The 19,892-nt window shown below is 37.5% G+C and overlaps 3 protein-coding genes across 6 annotated transcripts; 2 read left to right on the top strand and 1 right to left on the bottom strand.

Moving 5' to 3' along the window:
* Positions 1 to 4,065: 4,065 nt before the first annotated feature.
* On the bottom strand, positions 4,066 to 13,051 carry slc5a6b (solute carrier family 5 member 6). Of its 3 annotated transcripts, none has more exons than XM_056768272.1 (16): positions 12,917 to 13,051; positions 11,461 to 11,900; positions 9,091 to 9,156; positions 8,941 to 8,992; positions 8,793 to 8,860; positions 8,551 to 8,705; positions 7,814 to 7,954; positions 7,617 to 7,737; positions 7,449 to 7,537; positions 6,597 to 6,706; positions 6,388 to 6,458; positions 5,657 to 5,743; positions 5,304 to 5,488; positions 4,864 to 4,970; positions 4,598 to 4,719; positions 4,066 to 4,520 (listed from the first exon to the last, which is right to left on the bottom strand). In XM_056768272.1, exons 2-16 carry the CDS (start codon positions 11,806 to 11,808, stop codon positions 4,398 to 4,400), a joined length of 1,845 nt encoding a protein of 614 aa, XP_056624250.1. In that variant the 5' UTR covers positions 11,809 to 11,900; positions 12,917 to 13,051; the 3' UTR covers positions 4,066 to 4,397. The 3 variants fall into 3 exon arrangements, with proteins under 3 accessions (XP_056624250.1, XP_056624251.1, XP_056624252.1); XM_056768273.1 differs by having other exon boundaries at positions 4,066 to 4,517; XM_056768274.1 differs by lacking the exons at positions 11,461 to 11,900; positions 12,917 to 13,051 and adding an exon at positions 10,577 to 11,219 and having other exon boundaries at positions 9,091 to 9,157.
* A 507-nt stretch (positions 13,052 to 13,558) lies between these two features.
* Positions 13,559 to 17,701, top strand: fam167aa (family with sequence similarity 167 member Aa). 2 transcript variants are annotated; one of them, XM_056768277.1, is made up of 3 exons: positions 13,559 to 13,694; positions 15,895 to 16,302; positions 16,434 to 17,701. In XM_056768277.1, exons 2-3 carry the CDS (start codon positions 15,967 to 15,969, stop codon positions 16,692 to 16,694), a joined length of 597 nt encoding a protein of 198 aa, XP_056624255.1. In that variant the 5' UTR covers positions 13,559 to 13,694; positions 15,895 to 15,966; the 3' UTR covers positions 16,695 to 17,701. The 2 variants fall into 2 exon arrangements, with proteins under 2 accessions (XP_056624255.1, XP_056624253.1); XM_056768275.1 differs by lacking the exon at positions 13,559 to 13,694 and adding an exon at positions 13,925 to 14,060.
* A 419-nt stretch (positions 17,702 to 18,120) lies between these two features.
* On the top strand, positions 18,121 to 19,798 carry LOC130437288 (ras-related protein Rab-39A). Its single transcript, XM_056768591.1, has 2 exons — positions 18,121 to 18,449; positions 19,134 to 19,798. Exons 1-2 carry the CDS (start codon positions 18,235 to 18,237, stop codon positions 19,555 to 19,557), a joined length of 639 nt encoding a protein of 212 aa, XP_056624569.1. The 5' UTR covers positions 18,121 to 18,234; the 3' UTR covers positions 19,558 to 19,798.
* Positions 19,799 to 19,892: the final 94 nt, after the last annotated feature.

Here is a 19,892-nt window from a genome sequence, read left to right as displayed (position 1 = left end):
CAAACTTCTGAATATGGAGACGCATAATAACCTTCCTGATTTGCATAATAGAGGTCACATGATAGGCAAATCAAAACAGTCAATACTGTCTTCATTTCAATTGCAAACAAGAAAAAGTGAACATAGGTGAACTATATATACAGATATGAAGAGTTGGGTTCCAAAATGAGTTAACTCAGTTTAAAAAACATAATAAAAAATGTTATCTTGTTTTTATCATGTTTTACTGGGTTAGTAAACTGTACTTTTTGAGTTTTTATGGCTTAAATTAAAACAAACCAACTGCAGTTTGATTGATATTAATTGGAATGCACAATAACAAACATGAGTTTTGATTTTTTTTAAACGGAGTTCTCATTTTGGAACCAATACATATACAGTGAGGAAAATAAGTATTTGAACACCCTGCTCTTTTGCATGTTCTCCCACTTAGAAATCATGGAGGGGTCTGAAATTGTCATCGTAGGTGCATGTCCACTTTGCGAGACATAATCTAAAAAAAATCCAGAAATCACAATGTATGATTTTTTAAACTATTTATTTGTATGATACAGCTGCAAATAAGTATTTGAACACCTGTCTATCAGCTAGAACTCTGACCCTCAAATACCTTTTAGTTAGCGTGTGCGTGTGCGTGCGCGTGTGTGTTTATACATGTGTCATGAAACGGAGGGGGGAGAACCCAAATGCAGGCAGGCACGGTGGTGAAGGGATTAAACAGATATTTATTTTACAAAAAAACACTACAAAAGGATAAAACAAAACCCATGATGGGGAAAACAAGACAAGATGAACTAATAACCAAACAAGGACACACACTAACTAAACTAGAAAATAAACACTGGTACAAACACAAAACTAGACTCGAGGAAACAGGAACTTGGCAAACAAGGTAACTTTTACAGGATCAGCATAGATGTACAGACACAGCATTCAGGGACAATGTACAGACGATGACCGACACGAGACCAGGAAACATGAGCACTCTTTAAGGGGAACAAACACAGGATCATTGATAGGGACCAGGTGCTGGAATTAAACACTAATGGGAAGGTAACAAGGAAACGAGATGGCGGGAAACACTGACGAGACACGGAGAGAGAGTATAGAAGGCTCCTAGGGAAACTATCTCTCCCTCCACACAACTTAAGGCTATGCCATGACTCCGCTGCAAGAACAAGAATAAACATGACATGATAGCGGAATCATGACATGTATGTATATATAAATACATACACACACAGTGATGCTCAAAAGTTAAAACACCCTTGCACAGTCTTGAAAAGCTGAAAATAAGTGATTTCATGAAAGAAATGTTTTACATAAAGTTCACACCAAAGAATAACAACAGAATTTCTAAAAATATCCCAGAGCAAAGGTTGATACGCCCCTGATTCTTAATACTGTCTGGTCCTGCACAATAAATGATAGTTTTCTGTTTCGTCATAGTTGTTTAACAGTTTCTTGTTTGTCATGAATCATTACACTGTCCACTGATCTTAAGAAAAATCATCCAGGTCCTCCACAAACTTTGCTTTGAAATTCTGTTATTCTTTGGTGTGTGAACTTTACTTTAATATTGAACAAATGAAATAACTTGCTCAGAGCAGGACTCAATTAAAAATAAAACAAAATCCTCTTGCTTTTACCAAATATTCAGCTTTTTCCAGATTCTGCAAGGGGTGTGTAAACTTTTGAGCAGAACATTATACTGTATATTGCTTACACACACTCCCTATCAAAAGTTTCAGATTTTCTTCCTGTTTTGAATAATAGTAAATCCATCAAAACCATGCAATCCATATGTAACTTTGAGAAATATGTTGAGATTAAAAGCATACCAAATAAAGGAACTCTATGTTATGTTTTAACAAATCATTTTCAAAATCGTACTGTTGCCATTCAAGTCTCAACCTGGGAAGCTTATTAAACAGTTGAGAAGGAATTTTCTATTGAGAATCACCCGTGTAATGAATATAAGAGAAAGTGTTTAATGTTGTTTTGTGATTCAGGGGTGTATGGCATGAGAAACACAACGTATCAAAACCACAGTGTTCCTGTTAGTCAGCAAAGCTGTCAACGTTCCAGACTTACCCTCCACCAGTCTCTACAGTAGTTTGCATATCAGTAAAATCCATATTTTTGGGAAAAAACCATCAAGGAAACAAACTGTCAACAACATTCAAGCATCTCCCTAAACAAACAAGAGAACAACATACAGTAAAGGTTCCAAATCACCTTTTGCACATACTCAACATTTGTATATTTTTCATATTCCACCTAAAACCTTTAAAGTCAGAATTGATTTGCATGATGGGTGATAATTCACATCTTGTTTTTTCTGTTTGTGTTTTAATAGTTTTACTGTCACTTTTTAGACCCCTACACTGGTTGCCGGTTTGTCAGAGAATAGAATTGTATATAAATCCCTACACAACATAGCCCATGTCTACCTCTCTGAACCTCTTCATCTCTAACCCACCCAGAAGCTTAAGATCTTGTGACCATACATTGTTGGTAGTTGGTAGAGGTGAACGTGCATTTGCAGTGGCAGTGCCTTGACTTTGGAATGCACATCCTCTAGAGAATAGAACGGCCCGTTCTCTGTCTGTTTTTATGTCTCTGCTAAAAACTAATTTCTTTTCCTCAGTGTATTGACTACTGTGATTTGGCCATTTTTAATCAGGTTGTTTTAAATTGTTGACTACAATAATATAGCCAATTTTAATGGGGTTGGGTTACATTTGTGTAGGGTCTGTCTTCGTATATAGAATAAATGTTTTCTCCTGTAAAGTACTTTGTTCAGCCTGGTGGCTGTTGTAAATGTGATGTACAAATAAAATGAACTTGAACTTTTTAGACCTCAAACTTAATGCAGGTTCATTGTCACTTTTCTTATATGTGTGTTAAGTATCTATGTACTACAAATAATGATATAAAAAATATAAAATATATGCCATGAATACAAGTATGTCTGGTTGCATTTGTTAGATTTCCAAACAACTGAATTCCAAACTTACTGTATAAGGGCTAAAACACAGTATCATCATGTTGCAACACAAAACCAAAGGATTGAAGGTAATAATTAAGGAAGCATAAAAACAGGATCTGTGGCATCTACACCACCCTAGATACTCTTGGATTTAAGCTATAAAATGATTGCTCTATAAGATATTTCTGTTGGCTTATCCATGCAAAACATACTGCTGTAAAACATCTATTTTCAATGCAAGTCCACAGCGATGATGACGACAACACAGGCAAATGAAAGGGTGATTGTGTTGGATATGTTTACTCTTGTTTAGTTTGAAGGTGGTTTTTCTGGGCGGTTAACGGATGCTATGCAAAGAATGTCATAAACGTCATGTTTGGCTCTTCCAGGTGTTTGCATCATGGCTTGACCAAAAGCACTGTCGTACTCTATTGTGTCATCACATCACATATGGGCTATTTGGTGAACCCTCGGACTGTTTCCATCAGCATTCTACACTACTAAAGCAAAGAAATATCACATTGAAATAAAAAAGCAAGGTGTAAATAAAACACATCTCTCAAATAACACAGTGATCAAATGAAATGCTGTAAATCAAAATGAACACGTCTGGCATTTAGAAGAGATGAGGATGAATGAGAGCTGCTGTATAGGTACAGTAAAGTATTAGTGTTGTTAAGAATAACAAGATATGTGTTATTACTGGGACAACACATTTTGTGTTACTTTCAAGTCAACTTGTATTGTCCCTTTAATTAATGGGCCTCATTCATGAAACACAAGCAGAACTATTTTTGGGTTGAATCGTTCTTGTCTTGAGATTTCTTTTGACTGTAATTACAGGAAGAATCAGACATTTTGATTGAAATTCTCCTAACTGTGCAATTGAAGGCCTAAATATATGAAAGCAACAACCCTGTTACAACCCTGTATAACAACCCTGTATACAACACAATTACATAAGGCATCAAATGAAATAATTAGACGATAACAATGTCAAAACCACCCGTGTGTATCCTAAAATGACCATATTTGACCTCTTCTCTGTAAGTTAAGAGTACTGACGGCAGCCATAAATGATGCACATATATGCCTTTATTGAAAGCATGAAAAATCCTCATCATTCAGATTCATCCATTAAAGGCATCTGGAGTATTTGGTAAAAAGAGGATTCCTCTGCTTTTATATACAGTACATCAGCTATAAACACAAAAGGATACATCATGAAATGCACGTACTGTAGAGCATAATATGAACCTTTCCTATAAATGACCAAAAGAATTACAGATTGACTGAAAATGTACACTACCCTGTAATTTATTACATCATTAATGTACAAAATACCTACAATATCTATAGTGTAAGTTTACAGAATAATCTGAATACTGCTGTGACATACATTGTTCTACACTGAAGTCTCGTGCTCAACACAAGACGTTGGGTGTGAGGAAAGAAACGTTTCTCTCTCTTGAGCTGTAGGACTTTCCTCCTTTACGATGCCGTTAACTTCCTTATGTCCGTCCATCTGCTGGAAGCAGTTTTGCAATGATAAAACCTCACAAAAGCAACAATGCATTTCATAGTAATACCTTTCTACAATCTTACCCTGAGCTCTGGAGATGAACTACAGCAAACGCTGGGCTTCAAAAGATGTTGAAGAAGTGATCGTGCATTGTCCACCACAGGATAAACTGTGCCGGAGGTGATGTCACATGCTTTAGTCGGACCTTGTGATAGAATCATAACCATATGTGAACACTCATTTACACTTTTCACAGCGCTGATCAAGTGAATTATTGTGTACATGTGCTATAATGTAGATTGTGTCATGTGTCTCATTATGTATAAACACCATCAGGCTCTTTCTGTACCTGTCATGAAGCTAAAAATGAGTCCTATGAGTACCACGGTAGAGGAGTTGACCGCACTGTACCACATGTACGACAGGGAATAGAGCCCATGCAGCCCTAAAGGTCCACTAAAAATATAAAAAAGAAAATGATCTTAACACATTCAACATCACACCACCATTGGTGCAGTACAACCACAGGTTATTTTAGTTTACTCAAATTGAAACTTTGAAAATGTTCCAGTTCATTGAAATCACATAAAATATTGACCGTGAAATTATTGGAAAAACTTAAATCAAGGAAAAATTTAAATGTTGACTCAAAAATAAACGGAAGTAAGATAAAAGCAGTAGAATTATAATAATAAACAAAAACTAAACATCTAAAAAATAAAAGAGAACTTAAAATATTGATAAAAGTAAACAAAACTAAAATGAGAACTTTAACAACTCTGCCATCACCTGGTTTTATTACAAGCAGAGTCCAAGGTTTCTGTCACAGCTGTGATGTTGTCAGAAACATCAGGTCCGGTGTTAGTAAAGTTGAGGAGAGAAACCTCTGCAGGGATGGACATGCGAGCCAAAAATCCACCAAAGCCAATCCAGAAGGCCATGAGCAGACCTGCAGCCAGTCCTACTAGAGCTCCCTGGAGTCAGAAGGGAAAGTTTCCTTTAATTTAACCACACGGTCACACAGATCACAAACACAGCTGCTGGACTGATGTGCAGATATAAAGAGCGGCGCGTCTCCGCTGACCATCAGATAACCAGTGATGTTAAAAGAAGATGCATATAGATCTACTGTATATACTCACAATGCTGTTAGCCCATGGGAAGAAGATTCCAAGACAGAAGAGACCCAACAGCGGCCCTCCTACCATCCCAAAGATACTGAGAGCAGCCTTTCAAATATACAATAGACATACATCAATCTATATATCCATCTCTTTATTCATCCGTTTTCTTTTTCGTTTTATTGTAGCTATATGAATACTTTGAACTACTTTTTATTCTTTTTCATTTATATTTTAAGTTACATTTTTAGCGATTTTGTTTTTGAAGAATTTATTTGTATTTTTATTACAATATATATCTTATTTCATATTTTACTGATTATTTATCTATGAACCATTTATCTCTACAACCACCAAACATTAATGGGCAGTTTCCCGGACAATGATTTTCTTAAGACAGGACAAAGTCTTGGTTAAATTAGGATATTTAAGTCGTTTTTAAAACATACTTTTCAGAAAAACATTACTGGTGGGCATCTTGAGACAAAACAATCACACTGATGTATTTTAAGATTAAGACACCTCTTACATTTTCAGTCAGGCTTAAGCCCTGTCCTTGATCCGCCCCTAAGCGTTGAAACCCACTTCAGACTCGTTCTGCTTTTATTAAACGATGAGAAACTTTACTACCAGGCCAGGCTTCCTCAAGCCAACATCAAAGTTTGTCTTAAAACTTTACCATCCAGTGTGTAATATATACAGTCACAGACTGTAAATAACTTGTACTGACTGTACACAAAGCAAAATCTTACCTGTAGAACAGAACTGTTCATCAAATGGACAACATAAGCCACAGCAAGACATATAATTCCATATGATAAAGCTGAATGAGAATATAATCAGATATTATAAAACATGCTTACTGGAAGGCTTAATCTGATGTCATTTAATCAGATATGAGAAACTAGACATTCTAATGTGAGAATATGTATGAAAATAAATAGACATGATGATGTCTCACCCAGAATCTTAGACAGCAGACTGGCTGTGGACTCGCTCATGGAGTAATGAGGTTTAATCAGATCCACCATGGTCACAGCGGTCAGCGAGTTAAACGCGGAGGAGACCGTGCTGTGGTAACACAACATTACTGAATGATTTATGTTGACATTTCATTCTTAAAGGTAAATAAAGCATAAATATTTTGGAGCTGTAAACAATCATGTCCAGCTTGTATGTGAATCCTGAATCAAGACTTTTTTGTTTATTTGAACACTTTTGTTACACTGAAAATGGTTTTGCATCTAGCGTAAAATGTAGATTAAAAGAAAAAACTTAAATACTGTTTCTCAATGAAAAAGCACATATAGCGTATATATAAAGAGTTTTTAAAAATGTTCTTTGTTTAAAAATGATGTTTTATTGTGTTAGTTAGCTGTATTTTCTTTTAGTTATTATGTCTTAAATCAAAACAAACCAACTGCAGTTTGACTGATATTAAGTGGAATGCACAATAAAAAAAAAACATGTTTAAAAAAAAAATATATATATATATATGATAAATATCTGCTATTAATCTATGCTGCTATTAAAATATAACAATCATCCATGAATGCTAAATATAATACATGATTATTTTTGTCTATTCCGTTTGGGGTAATTATGACATGAAATGCCTTATTAGATTCACAGAGCTTGTTTCTAATGAAAATTTGCCACGGTTTCATTTTAGCAAAAGTGTAGTAAGTGTAGTATTTATTACCATTTGAATAATCGGATTAACTGTAAAAAGCACAGCTGAGCTATGGTGACAGTAGCAACACATGGTTTAAATAAATCACCCATGTGTTCATTTATAAGGGGTGGATGATACCTTAGAGACGCGCTGAACAAACATGCCACGAATAATCCCGGCAGTCCAGGAAAGTCTTGCAACATGTCCATAACAAAGTAAAGAACCATCTGTGACATGAAAAAAAATGACTCTAGAAAGAGTACACAATTATTTTGTGGTTAAGCGCTGAGTATTACTTCAGCTAACCTGGTCTTTAGACCTGACGTAAGGCCTCGATTCATCGCCGTAACACGCATACATGACCAGTCCCATTAAACAACTGAGTGTTAAAGCCACCTGAAGACAGGGAAACACCATATAGCACGACCTGCAAGAGACACATCTTAACCTTTTATCCAAAGATCGTCAGAGACACTTCAGTACTTTGGTGAAGTGATGCTTACCTGACAGCTTCTCTCTCTGTACGAGAACTGAGGTACCGCTGGACCTGCGCCTGATTCACACCATACAGAGAGAGCATCAGAAACACTCCTCCGACCCCTAACGTCCAAAACGTGTGTCTCACCGTCGGGTCTGGATCTAGACTGAATCAACAGAGAGAGTCAAGAGACGTATGGATCCATGACCGCAAACATTTTGTGAAGATGTCCATAAAGAAATCACTGCAAAATGTTTGGTTTATAGGGATAGATCACCTAAAAATAAAAATCCTGTCATCATTTATTCACCCTCATTTATTTCTTGGTATTTTGAGAAATGTCTCGGTGGTTTTGAGTTCATCCAATGTTGTTTGGTTCTAAACGTTTATTGAAATATCTTGTCTTGTCTTCAGTAGAAAAACTATATGTGGAATAAATTGAAATGACATTGTTTTGAATATGTTATTTGATTTGGTCCGACCTTGTAACGAAATAATCAGGCTGATAATAAGAATTATTACACATCATACAAAAACTGCATGTGACGAAATGAGTCAAAAGAGACATTTCACCCCAAAATCAAGTTTAATGTGGGGATCATAGGGTCATAAAAAGTTCATCAGATGCTGAATGAACAATAACGTGGTGTGTATATGACAACTCAAGTTTTACATGAAGGATTACCTAACATCATTTGCGTGAAAAATAATGTTCATGGATCAGGCTGTGCATTAAGCAAGTCGACTTCAAAGTGAACATACTCGATCCGTGAGATGCGGCCGCCATCTCTGACTTTAACCCAGACATCAGACAGACCACCGGCCTGCTGTACGCCCACGATGATGACGGCCAGCTGACCCGTGAACATCACCACTGTCTGAAAAACATCCGTCCACACCACCGCCTTCAGTCCACCCTGACAAACACACACACAACAACTCCATTTCACAATCTACTGTGCATGTGAGGGGCATTATAACACAGCACATGACTGTTGTCTTACTAGTGCTGTATACACAGTGCACACTGATCCAGTGGCCAAAACTGCTCCCCACAAATGAAAACCTGTAACTAGAGACAAACAGAGGCAGACTTTCACTGTGCGTATTGTGTTAGAGTCATGGTAGCGATGCATTTCTCTTTATAGTCACCTGCATTCAGTGCAAGAGCGGGAGTGTAGATACCAACACCCATATAAATGACCTGCAGAGACACAAACAAACTGCTCCAACCATGTCATGTGATGAATATGTTAATGTGGACACTTTTTTCACGATAAAGAAAAAGCAGGTGACGCATACCATCTGAAAAATAAAGGTGACTGTGCCACATATACGGACGGCTTTACTGAAGCGCAGCTCCAAATACTGTGAATGAGAATAAAACATCAATCACACAATGTTTGGTTGAAGTACCACATTTGAATATATACTGCATGTACATTGTCTCGTCCGTCCTTTACGGCACACATATCACTAGCTGTCTAGTCGTACTGTGTTAGCCTTGCAATTATAAAAGGCTCAGTTCTGATCCATGATTCTGATTGGCTGAGCCAAGTTCTAAACCTTAATAAAATACCCCGATTTATAACAGCTGACCAGCCTAAATATAATTATATTTACTCTATTTTATTTTATGAAACCTTGCTACGCATATGGAATATGCCTTCAGGGCTCTAGACTAACTTTTTGCACTGGTTGCACTGGTGCACCTTACTTTTTTTCTTGGGTGCACCAGCACAAAAGTTAGGTGCACCCAAATTTTAGACCGCATCGCATTTAACATTTACCTGCTTTGATCAATTCACTTTTGTTTAATGTCCATATGGGTCCAAATGTTCAACATTAAGTTCTTTATTTGAAGCACAAATTTACAAGAAAGGTAACTTACTGAAATAGTGTTTGTACTTAAAGTGCTTCAGTGAAGTGAAATTTAAACTTAAAAGATCTAAAGATAAATGGACAAGGGCTTGAAGGCTCCGTGTCGGAGCATTGCTTATGATTTTTGGACGGATCAGGCCTTAAATTAACATAATTTACGAAAAAGTTGTGAATTGTTCTTTTCATCTTCTCTCATCATCCCCTTCTACATTCACTCTGTTTAACTAACAGCATTAGTCTCCTAACCTCTCTGTCTCACTGCAGCACACGCATTTTCAAACGTACACCAGAGGTTGCGCTACAGTTTTTTTGTCCGTCATTTTGACTAACATGCTCGTAAAAACTCCGTCATAATCTGTTATTTCCCGTCATTATGGTTCAAGGTGGTGTTAGGTGCTAATTTGTATGTTCGTGACGTCATCACGCTGTACTGGCGTCTCGGAACTTGTTGTATTGTGATACAACCGAATGCCCAATAAAGCCGTTACAGTTTTTGATACCATATTCAAGCCCTTTCCAAATCACTTTTTATTTTGCTCATATCTTGTGTATTTAACAAAAGTTATGGCTGATGTCGACTGAAGCGCTGTGATTTTCAGGAACGAATTTGGAGTAAATCGTGTTTAAAGGTCAATGATGAAATTAAAAGCACAACAGTCCAGTATCACAAGAAAAAGTCACTTTCCAGCGGTGAGAGACTTACTGTATTAACAATTTATTTAAAAAAATCCTAGTGTTGAAGTCTATAAAAATACTGTACCGAACCATTTGAATAAAACGAAAGTAATGAAAATGGTGCAGCGCACATTTAAAGAACGAGAGCTCTGACATTATCACTACACAAGAAATTAGCAAACATTACGGACAACAAATAATAAGCAGTGAAGCAAGTTTTACGTTGTTTATCGTGTGTTTATCTAGACTTTTGATCATCTCTTGTATGTTTTGCGATCGCGGTCCGGCTCGCGTGAGGAGCGGAGCGGTGATAACTCCTGGTGCTGCAGACTGTGAGCTCCGTCAACTCACGAAAACATTGTATAAAAAACTTTTCGTGACATAGTTTACACAGGACTGGCCGGAAATGTGCATTAATACTCCTTCATTCTTCATGTTATGTGGTTTACTTTGATAGGTCAACTGTCTTTCCCGCGTCCCAGCGCGACATCCGACGCGTATGTCAAGTCAGTAACAATAACAGGTGAAAACACGCAGGTCGCTTTTCGAGCATATCACGCTGAAGGGAAATGGGGATTTACAAATTGCCCTCATTATAATCCGACAAAATGACGGGCGGCCATCAGATTTTTCCGTCACGGGTGAAAAATCCGTCAATGACAGAGAATTTATAGTTAATGCGACCTGTGGTACACTCACGTGCAGGAATATCTGGACCACAGCCAATCAGAGGGGGGTCCGCCCTTCACTATCATTGATTGGTTTAGACCACGATATGGGTCTAATGTGTGTTTTTTATTGAATCACAGGAAGACTTTGAGGGTTGCGGAGACTTTTTTTTCCCCTCGAACGGCTGGTCGCACCGGTGCGACCTCTGATAATTTTAAGTCGCACCATTGAAAAATAAGGTCGCATGTGCGACCAAATTAGTCGCACTCTAGAGCCCTGCTTCAATAAGAGCAATAAGCCGTTTGAAGCAGTGTGTTCCAGTGCATTTAATAACAGCTACAGGGTTTTAATGTCGTGCCACAACACTGTTAGCTGTTATAAAATGCACTGTAACCCACTGCTTCAGAATAATGTAATGTAAATATAATATTCAATAATACAATGTACCTGGTAGGCACTGGTGAGGTGAAGTCTGTAGAACACAGGGATGAAAATGTGTGCTGGTATCAAGAGACCCAGAATATAAGAGCAGCCTATAAACCAGTACTGCGTGCCGTTGGTGTAGACCTCAGCTGGCGTGCCAATGATGGCCACGGCCGACTGGAAAGTGGCCATGAGAGACAGAGAGAGAGGAAGGCACTTCATCTTCCCGTCAGCCAACAGAAGCTCCTGCGTGGTCCTCTGACGCCCTCCGGTGAAGGAATAGTACAGCCCGATGGCCATAGAGGCTATCAGCAGCAAAGCAAATATAACATAATCCACAGAACCGAAGTACTTGTGTCCTGTGGGATCCATACGGACACTCCAGGCATGAAGAACATATGAGAGTCTGCACAGCGTGACCCAGAGAAAGACCAAAGCCGTCCGTCTGGACTTCTGATGACCACCTGAAACATTGTAGGACGCACGGGTTAAGACAACACTTGTGCAATATTAAGTTATTATAATGTATTCCTGTAGCTGTAGATGATGTGTTTGTGTATTCACTGTAGTAGTGGCGACACACAGGTCATGGGTTTCATTCTCACGGAACAAACAAACTGAGAAGAAAAATGTATAACTTGCCAAATGTCAGTTATTATTTCAATCACATGTTTGATTTAAACACAAATCTCTCAATCCCTCTTGTTCTATGCATAATACTTCATGAAAGACTTTCAAGAGAAACCAAACTTCTGGTATGTGAAGACTGGTTTTGTGATCAAGGATCAGGTAACCTATAGTGATTATTAAAGTACCATACTGTTTACTACAGTTATCACAGTACAAAATACTGCCGTGTACATTAACAAAGAGTAGAAATAAATACACTACAGCAGTTCGTCATGTTGAAATACACTTTAAGTAGAATAAAAGCATGTTTAGTGTTCGTGAGACTCACACTGCTGAGCAGTACAGGGTTCACACACACACACACACACACACACACACACACACACACACACACACACACACACACACACACACACACACGTGTTTTCAAACACACATCCGACACCAGATTCAACTTGACCCTAAACGTGTGTTTAAGACCCTATTTCCTTTCGATGTATTAATACACTCATTCTACAATAAATAATTCAACAATTCTTCACAAATGATTTTAAATTTTTACTTCCTTGTTTTAATAAAGGCGCGCGACTCGCTCTCTCCTAATGTTTCAGACATCATGACGTAATCCATACAGCTAAACACTTCACTTTTACAATATATCTCCAATAGCGACTGTTACAGTGATTATACCCACTTTAAATATTATAAACGTGCATTTTCTCAATAACTGTCTGTATATCTGCTATTTAGTGATCTTATCAATAGCTATGACGCAATTGTTATATGCAGACATGATAAAAATGAATTACAAACACGTGGATGAAATATCATACTCAGAAACAGGGATTACCTGACTGTGTTAACGGTGTGCAGTGATGAAGCGCATGAAGAAGATTAGCTGGCTGCGCTACTTTCGCGCAGTGATGAGGCGACAAACCATTTTGTTTTCTTTTAAGCTTCCGAGGTTGACGTTGTCACAACAGCGCGCTGCTTTTATAAATGATTTAAGATAAAAGAGACAAGAGAGATGAAGCCGCGTCTGAAATCACTCACTTGCTCACACACACTTAATATTTCCTATATGGTGAATCGCACATATTCAGACAGTGTAAATATGACGAACATTAGGGCGAAAGAAGTGAGGGGCTGCAGCCAAAGACGCCGCTCAACGCGCAGTAAGATCGTATTACTGTAACAGCAGTTTAACATTAAAACTAATTCGGGAGTCTGTTAGATTTAAAATACATCCAACATTCTCCTAAATGATGGCCCTTTAACTTTGGCTGCTTTTAAAGACGACGTTAATGACAGACATGTTTGCATTGTTAAAACGTGAAAGAATCCTTTTATTTAATCGCCTGAATTAAAACTAAAACTACAACAGAAAGGACCAAGATTAAAGGGAATTAATTTGTGGTCTAGTTGCTTTTCAATGTTTTTACCAGCAGGTGTCGCCAGTGTCTCGACTGTGGGAAGAACGCGCACATTTCCCAGCTGGATACAGAGCCGTTGTGGCTAGAAGGGATACATATACGGCCGGAAGTGATGCAAGATCTCGCCATAGATTTACAATGAACTACAATAGCCAACGCCTACAGCTGCCCTAACCATACAATAACACATAAATAGTAAGTAACTGTTGTCAACTTGACAAAAGTTATTTGGTATTTAAATGCGCATGCCCAGTGGATGTAGCCGTAACCGACAAAGCCTCGCAGCATAAGTTAGAGAAAAATAATCGCAAAGGTGAAGATAGAATACCGACGATAGACGTTTATTAGTGACATGACAATGAATTTGAATAGACGGGCAACTTCATCCAACTCGACTTCTGCCCTCCACGAGAAACATTCGTAGCGTGATGCGTCTTTCAGAGCGGAAGAAGGCAGTGACATCATCGACCCGTCGACCAATCATAGGCTTTGAGTGCGCGACGCTGAAGACGCGCTCACATCGGGGTTTGAGTGTCCGTGTCTGAAGGCGTCTTGGTTCAGGTCGGCATTTCATCAGAATAAATGAACAATATAAATCTGAGTCATAATAGAGTTCATCTTTTAGAATAAGGTTTTTTCTTTAACCTCAATATTGTCATTAATTAACGATTAATATTAAACTACACATAAAAGTTTATTTTTGCTTGGTTTGGTTAAGATCAAGTGATCTGTGTCTCGTGTAATGATATTTGATAGGTTATTCTATACTGTCTATAAATTTAATATAAAGCTACTGCGTCAGTCTCAATAAAAGAGTCCCATCAGAAGATAACACAGTGCTTCATGATTTTAAATGTTTACGTAGACAAGCTTACTTTCCCTTTCTGCTGGATAGAAGTATACTGTGCACAGTCGATACATTTTTTATTAGCCTGCAAAAAAACATTATATTAGGACAAAATAAACAATAATTAAATAGATAATAATAATACTATAATAATAATACAATAATACTATAGCATACTGCTGTTAGTGATGTTAAGCAATGGCAATATTGTTTCATATAATAAGTAAAATTTTTAAATATTCATCAGTGAGTTATTTACTGATAAGACACAGCTCCAGACATTGGGTTAGTGTATATTGTTATCACACATGTGATCTGCAGCAGGTCATGATGACTCATTTTATTCTCCTCCAGTTTCTCAGCGTTTGAATGCATGACCGTCTTTACATGCTTTTAATAATCTGAGAGCCGTCAGAAGAATCCCAAACGCATTTTACACATCAGTGTTCTCCACAATACATGCACATTTTGATGCAATCGTTTGTCTCTTTACCAGATTATACAGATATAGTCAAAGAATATATTGTAATACTATATTAAGTTCAACATTTAATGAGCGCTGTATAGGTTATGTAACATTGTAAAAAGAAAAATATGCATCAAACATGTTGATGAGATTTTCTCACATTTAAATGTGGCTGTTTTGGAATAAAGGCAGCTGTCTGCACAGTGATGCCAAATAATACCCAGTGGGTAGTTTCCTCCATAATATTGCCCACAGCTTAGTTCATCCAGGCATTATTCCCTCAAAAAATGAACACATCCTCATGGAAAGTGAGCACACAACCTTAAGAACATCATGAGGATTTCATGGGTGTGTTTCCTCCGGTGATGATGTTGCTGAGATCTGTACTGGTCTCAAAGGGTTCCTGTTTTAGCCGCCAGCTGCCGTGTCCTAGTTTCTCAGTCCAGATGCTGACCAATATCACAATGATTTCTTATTATTTAAATAATAAATGTTTAGTATTTGTAGATTTCAAAGTTACTAAACATGATATTTAATAGATTTTGACAGGTCAAGGAATCCTGAAATCCTTTGTGATATAAAATACTTTCTCTAATGTTTACTAAGCAAAGACATCTGTAATTTTAGGTTCTTTCTCAAATAAACCAGAAGTGTAAACAATGTGACAGTTGTGCTTTCAAAACATTCCTCTGTTGTTTACTTGATCATCCAGACAAGCCCGACCAGCCTGAAACATCAGCATTTCAGCCAATCACGTGTGTTCAGAGGCGGGACTTATGAAAACACCCAAGAGAAAAGATCCTGATTTTATAGTTATAATAAATGTGGCTCAATATTCAGTTTTTGTGAAATCATATACCAAACATGATTCACACATACATTATCTTGTGTCATTTCAATGATTTCTTTTGTTTTTCTCCATCTTACTCAATCTTCAATTTTATCCCATTTGATTTCTTTGTTTTATCTGTGTATATTACGAACAAAGATAAGTGATTCTCATTCGAGAATAAAGTGACTTTGAGTCAGGTTAAGTACATTAAAGCTCAGTGATTGATGTGATATTTTTATTTCTGTTACAGATGGCGCTACATAGAAAAAATTGGTAATCTGATGTTTCATTCAACGTCTGAAAGTTTTTCTTCGACTCCTCAATGGAGCCACTGGCAGCCAACACCTTGGAAAACCCAGAATGCATTGCAGCATTTAAGGACGATCACCTCTCCAGTCTGAAGTCGTTGACCGAGAAGCTCAAACTTGAGACCGAAAAGTCATCTCATCTTGACTGGAGAGCCCAGCTGGAGGCCATGCTGACCACCAGCCACAACAGCTCATCCAGTGAAGCAGAGAAACACGCACGCTCACATCCTTTAAGATGCTTAAAACCGTCAATGAACTCTGGTGTGTTTAATGAAGTTAGACAGCCCGCAGGGGGCATGATGGGATTTAAAAGTATAGATCAAGCGCTGGAGTGGCTCAGAAAAGAGCTGGTGAGTTTTTTTTTCTTTCTAGTTCTGACTCTTAATTTGTAACATTTAGAAATGGTGTACTGTCCCTTTAAGACAACTTTAAGATTAGGTATAAATGACCTTCTTTGGTCTCTCGGTTTCTTCTCTCGCAGGCAGAGATGCGTTTGCAGGACCAGCAGCTGGCGCTTCATCTAATGCGACTGCGCAGCAACATCAACAATCTGAGAATCGTGCAGACATGCAACCAGCATTGCATTATGTTGAACGATGTCACGTTCGAGCTTGAGGCGCGAGATGATATGTCGGGTTTGTGTGACGTCCCTGTGTCTCCTGGATTAGGCCTCTCCACGCCACTCAAGGTCATCGGAGTAACAAAGATGAACATTCATTCTCGACGTTTCTCTCTGTGTTAGCAACCGTGTGTGTTTATACTGCATGTTTTATATTCAATCTGGGATTTATCTTCCCATGAGATGAAGATCACAACTCATTGTACTCGTGTACTGTGACGTATTTTAGAGTTAACAGGATATGTAGCATTTAAAAAGAACAAGGCAGGGTCTTGGGTTCATTTTTCTGTAATTGATGGATGGTAAAAAGTGTCTTTGTGGCAGGTGGCACTATGACAAGACGGCTTGGTGGCTTCAGCTGTAACGGAAAGGCGTTACACAGGTTGAGCGAGTTATTCCATTTTGATGAACGATTTCAATAACACTCTTTCTATGGAATGAATTTCTCAAAGTGAGACCAGGAAACTACGAAGAAAATAGAATCAACATGTTACATGAAATCTTAATGTAATGTCTTTGCCATGATTTTGTTATTTCCCTTTTAACACTTCCAACGCTTTGGAACAGCAACATTTCCTGAAGTGTGAAGATCCCACAACAGATCTGCTGAATGAAGCTTCTAGTACAGAGATACTGATCAGAGAGTCACGCAGACACCACACTGTGCGCTTGAGAGAAGACACACGGGATGGGCATGAAACTCTTTTTTATAAAAAATGTCCATCCGAGACGTTGCAGAATGAAATTCAGATGGTTAACATTGCAAAAAAGATTATGAACCATCCGCATTTTTCCATTAAAATCATCACAAATTTCATTTTGGAGATGTCTTATTCCAGTAAGATTTAATGGTGCTCTATTGGTTCTCATAGTTAACAATAAATCCATCACAATTTCTGTGTAGAAATTCAAAAAACATTTTTTACAACAAGACGACAAAACAAGGTTTAAGAAAAATATGTACAGATGTGCATTTAGCCGAACACAATCTACAGAAGTGTATATACAAAGGTTTTTAGTTTAAATGTTTGTAACATGTTTGCTATATGTTGTATTTTTAAGAAGACTAAGCAACAGGTTTTTTCTACAGAAGAATAATGTTTTTTATTCTAATCATTTGATTTTATAGATCAAACGCAGTCACAAATACTTTTTAACAATTTCATTAAAAGTTTATATTAATAAATAAAATGCACTCAACATTTTTGTTTTGAGCACCCCTCTTATGCTCTTAAAAGAATCATAAAATTGAGTTTGTGTATATAACAACAGGCCAATCACGTGTTTATATCAAAACTCATTATTGATATTTAGCTAAATGAGATTTAATGTCACCTTTAAGTCAACAGTTTAGTTTGTAATGTTTTATAATATTATGTAAAAATTCATCCTGTCTGATCCATCAAACGTCAAGTGTGTGAGCAGGTCTGTGTGTCATGACACAACAATGAAAGACTTGTGACACAAACTCACAACAGTAATTGTTATATGGGTGTGTATGCAACATTTCTTTGTGAACCTGCTCTTGTTTTTAACCAGTTTGTTCAGTCACTGGAGAGGAAGGTGTTTAGATGTTAATACACTCACAGTGAGTGTGAGACTTGTGTTCTGTGTGTGAACGTAGAGATGTTTATTGTAATATTGATGGCAGACTGACGTTACCATGGAAGTGCCCTGGAACTTTAGATTCGGGATAGTTATTCTGGGAGACTCGGCAGTGGGTAAATCGTCTTTTCTGCATCGCTTTACTGAAGGAACGTTCGATGATTCCCGACAGTCTCCGCTCGGAATTGATTTCAAGGTTTATAATATGCACCATGACCCTGATGTTGTCATCAAGCTGTTGTTGTGGGATACCGCAGGTCAGGAGAGATTCAGGTGAGTTTTCATATAGCAAAGCCAGCAAATGTTGTCCTGGGATGTGTGATTTTAATTACGCAACTCAGAAGTGAAGATTTTAGATGCTACAATGAATAGATTGCTGTATAAGCCTAAAAACCACCGGGGCTAGTTGTCACAAGGTTTTATCGTTCATTTATATCTGGAGAATAAATTAATGTACTTTGCGTGTTTGTATCTTCATATTTAATTTGTGGATTTCAAAGTCGTAAATACACTTCTTTTTAGTTTATTTTAGACAAAATAATAGACTGAACATTTTTGTACAGTATATTTTCCTACACATTTTTTTGTTTCATGAACTGAAAAAAAATATTTGTTGTTTTATATTGGTTCAACCTTAAAAAAACCCGGTTGTCTTAAACTTTAAAGTAAATTCAACTTAAATATATTTTCAATAAAAATGTAATGGCAATAAGGTTTTTTTCAACTATTATATTACAGTGTGAATTTTTCATGGGCTATTAAATATTTCTTAATACAATTTTTTTGTTAAAAATGTTTTATTTCATTACTCTTTTACATTTGGTAGTATTTCAAACAAAATCATCTTCCAAACATCGTTGTCTTTAGAGTTGGCATTGTCTCTGTCAAACAAAACTAAGCAAGCAAATAAGTGTGAAGCATTCAAAAACATGACTGTAACTATATCTTCGGCTGCAGGTCCATCTGCAAGTCTTACATGAGGAACTCTGTGGGTTGCATTCTGATGTTTGACGTCTCACAGCGACAGACATTCGATCGCATAGGCAGTTGGCACCAGGAGGTCCTGGACTACGTGAAACCGAACCCCATGTTCTTTTTGCTGGTGGGTCATAAAAGTGATCTGGCCGTAGGACGCCAGGTCAGGAAGAGCGAAGGAGAGGCTCTGGCTAAAAAACTCAACATGATCACATATCTTGAAGTGTCTACGAAGGAAAATCTTAATGTAAGTGAAGCATTCGAGACCCTGTCCAGAGGCATATATGACCTTTTCCAGAAAGGCACAATAGCCACCCGAGATGACTGGCATGGGTTAACCGTTGGGGCAACCGTTGATAAGGAGCCACAAGTGGCCGAAAAGTCCACATGCTGTAACTTTGGATGAGAAGTTCTGTCCAAACTTTCAACCAAACTGAATAAGTATTGAACAGCCTTCAATCAAATGTGAAGACTTAAAGGCACAGTCAGCTAAAGGCTGTCGTGAACAGAGGCAATTCTCTAAACTACTCTAAACTAAATGTGAGAATATTTTTAGGTTTTTGGTTTGACAAAACATAATCCTTCGCTGACACAATTTATCCTGTGACTTGCCCAGGAAAATAAATTATTTGGGATCTTTTTTAGCACTGTTGGTGTATATGTCCATTTGTTTACTTGCCAAAATTGAACCGTAGACATTAAGAATAAACAAAAATGGATGTTATATCAAAATTCCGCTAA

This window comes from Triplophysa dalaica, chromosome 15 (genome assembly GCF_015846415.1).
Source record: "Triplophysa dalaica isolate WHDGS20190420 chromosome 15, ASM1584641v1, whole genome shotgun sequence".
NCBI classification, from domain to species: Eukaryota; Metazoa; Chordata; class Actinopteri; order Cypriniformes; family Nemacheilidae; genus Triplophysa; species Triplophysa dalaica.
Note: the sequence above shows the minus strand (reverse complement) of the source record. Positions and strands in the feature narration are given on the sequence as shown.

What these genes read in the sequence shown, in the direction of transcription:
- slc5a6b (XM_056768272.1), bottom strand. Translation starts at nt 11,808, where the DNA reads ATGGATCCCACAGGACACAAGTACTTCGGTTCTGTGGATTATGTTATA. An exon ending in TCACCTTTATTTTTCAGATG is followed by an intron (nt 8,993 to 9,090) that starts GTATGCGTCACC and finishes GTGTCTCTGCAG; the next exon opens with GTCATTTATATGGGTGTTGG. An exon ending in TCTGCTTGTAATAAAACCAG is followed by an intron (nt 4,971 to 5,303) that starts GTGATGGCAGAG and finishes TTATATTTTTAG; the next exon opens with TGGACCTTTAGGGCTGCATG.
- fam167aa (XM_056768277.1), top strand. Translation starts at nt 15,967, where the DNA reads ATGGAGCCACTGGCAGCCAACACCTTGGAAAACCCAGAATGCATTGCA. An exon ending in AGTGGCTCAGAAAAGAGCTG is followed by an intron (nt 16,303 to 16,433) that starts GTGAGTTTTTTT and finishes CTTCTCTCGCAG; the next exon opens with GCAGAGATGCGTTTGCAGGA.
- LOC130437288 (XM_056768591.1), top strand. Translation starts at nt 18,235, where the DNA reads ATGGAAGTGCCCTGGAACTTTAGATTCGGGATAGTTATTCTGGGAGAC. An exon ending in GCAGGTCAGGAGAGATTCAG is followed by an intron (nt 18,450 to 19,133) that starts GTGAGTTTTCAT and finishes CTTCGGCTGCAG; the next exon opens with GTCCATCTGCAAGTCTTACA.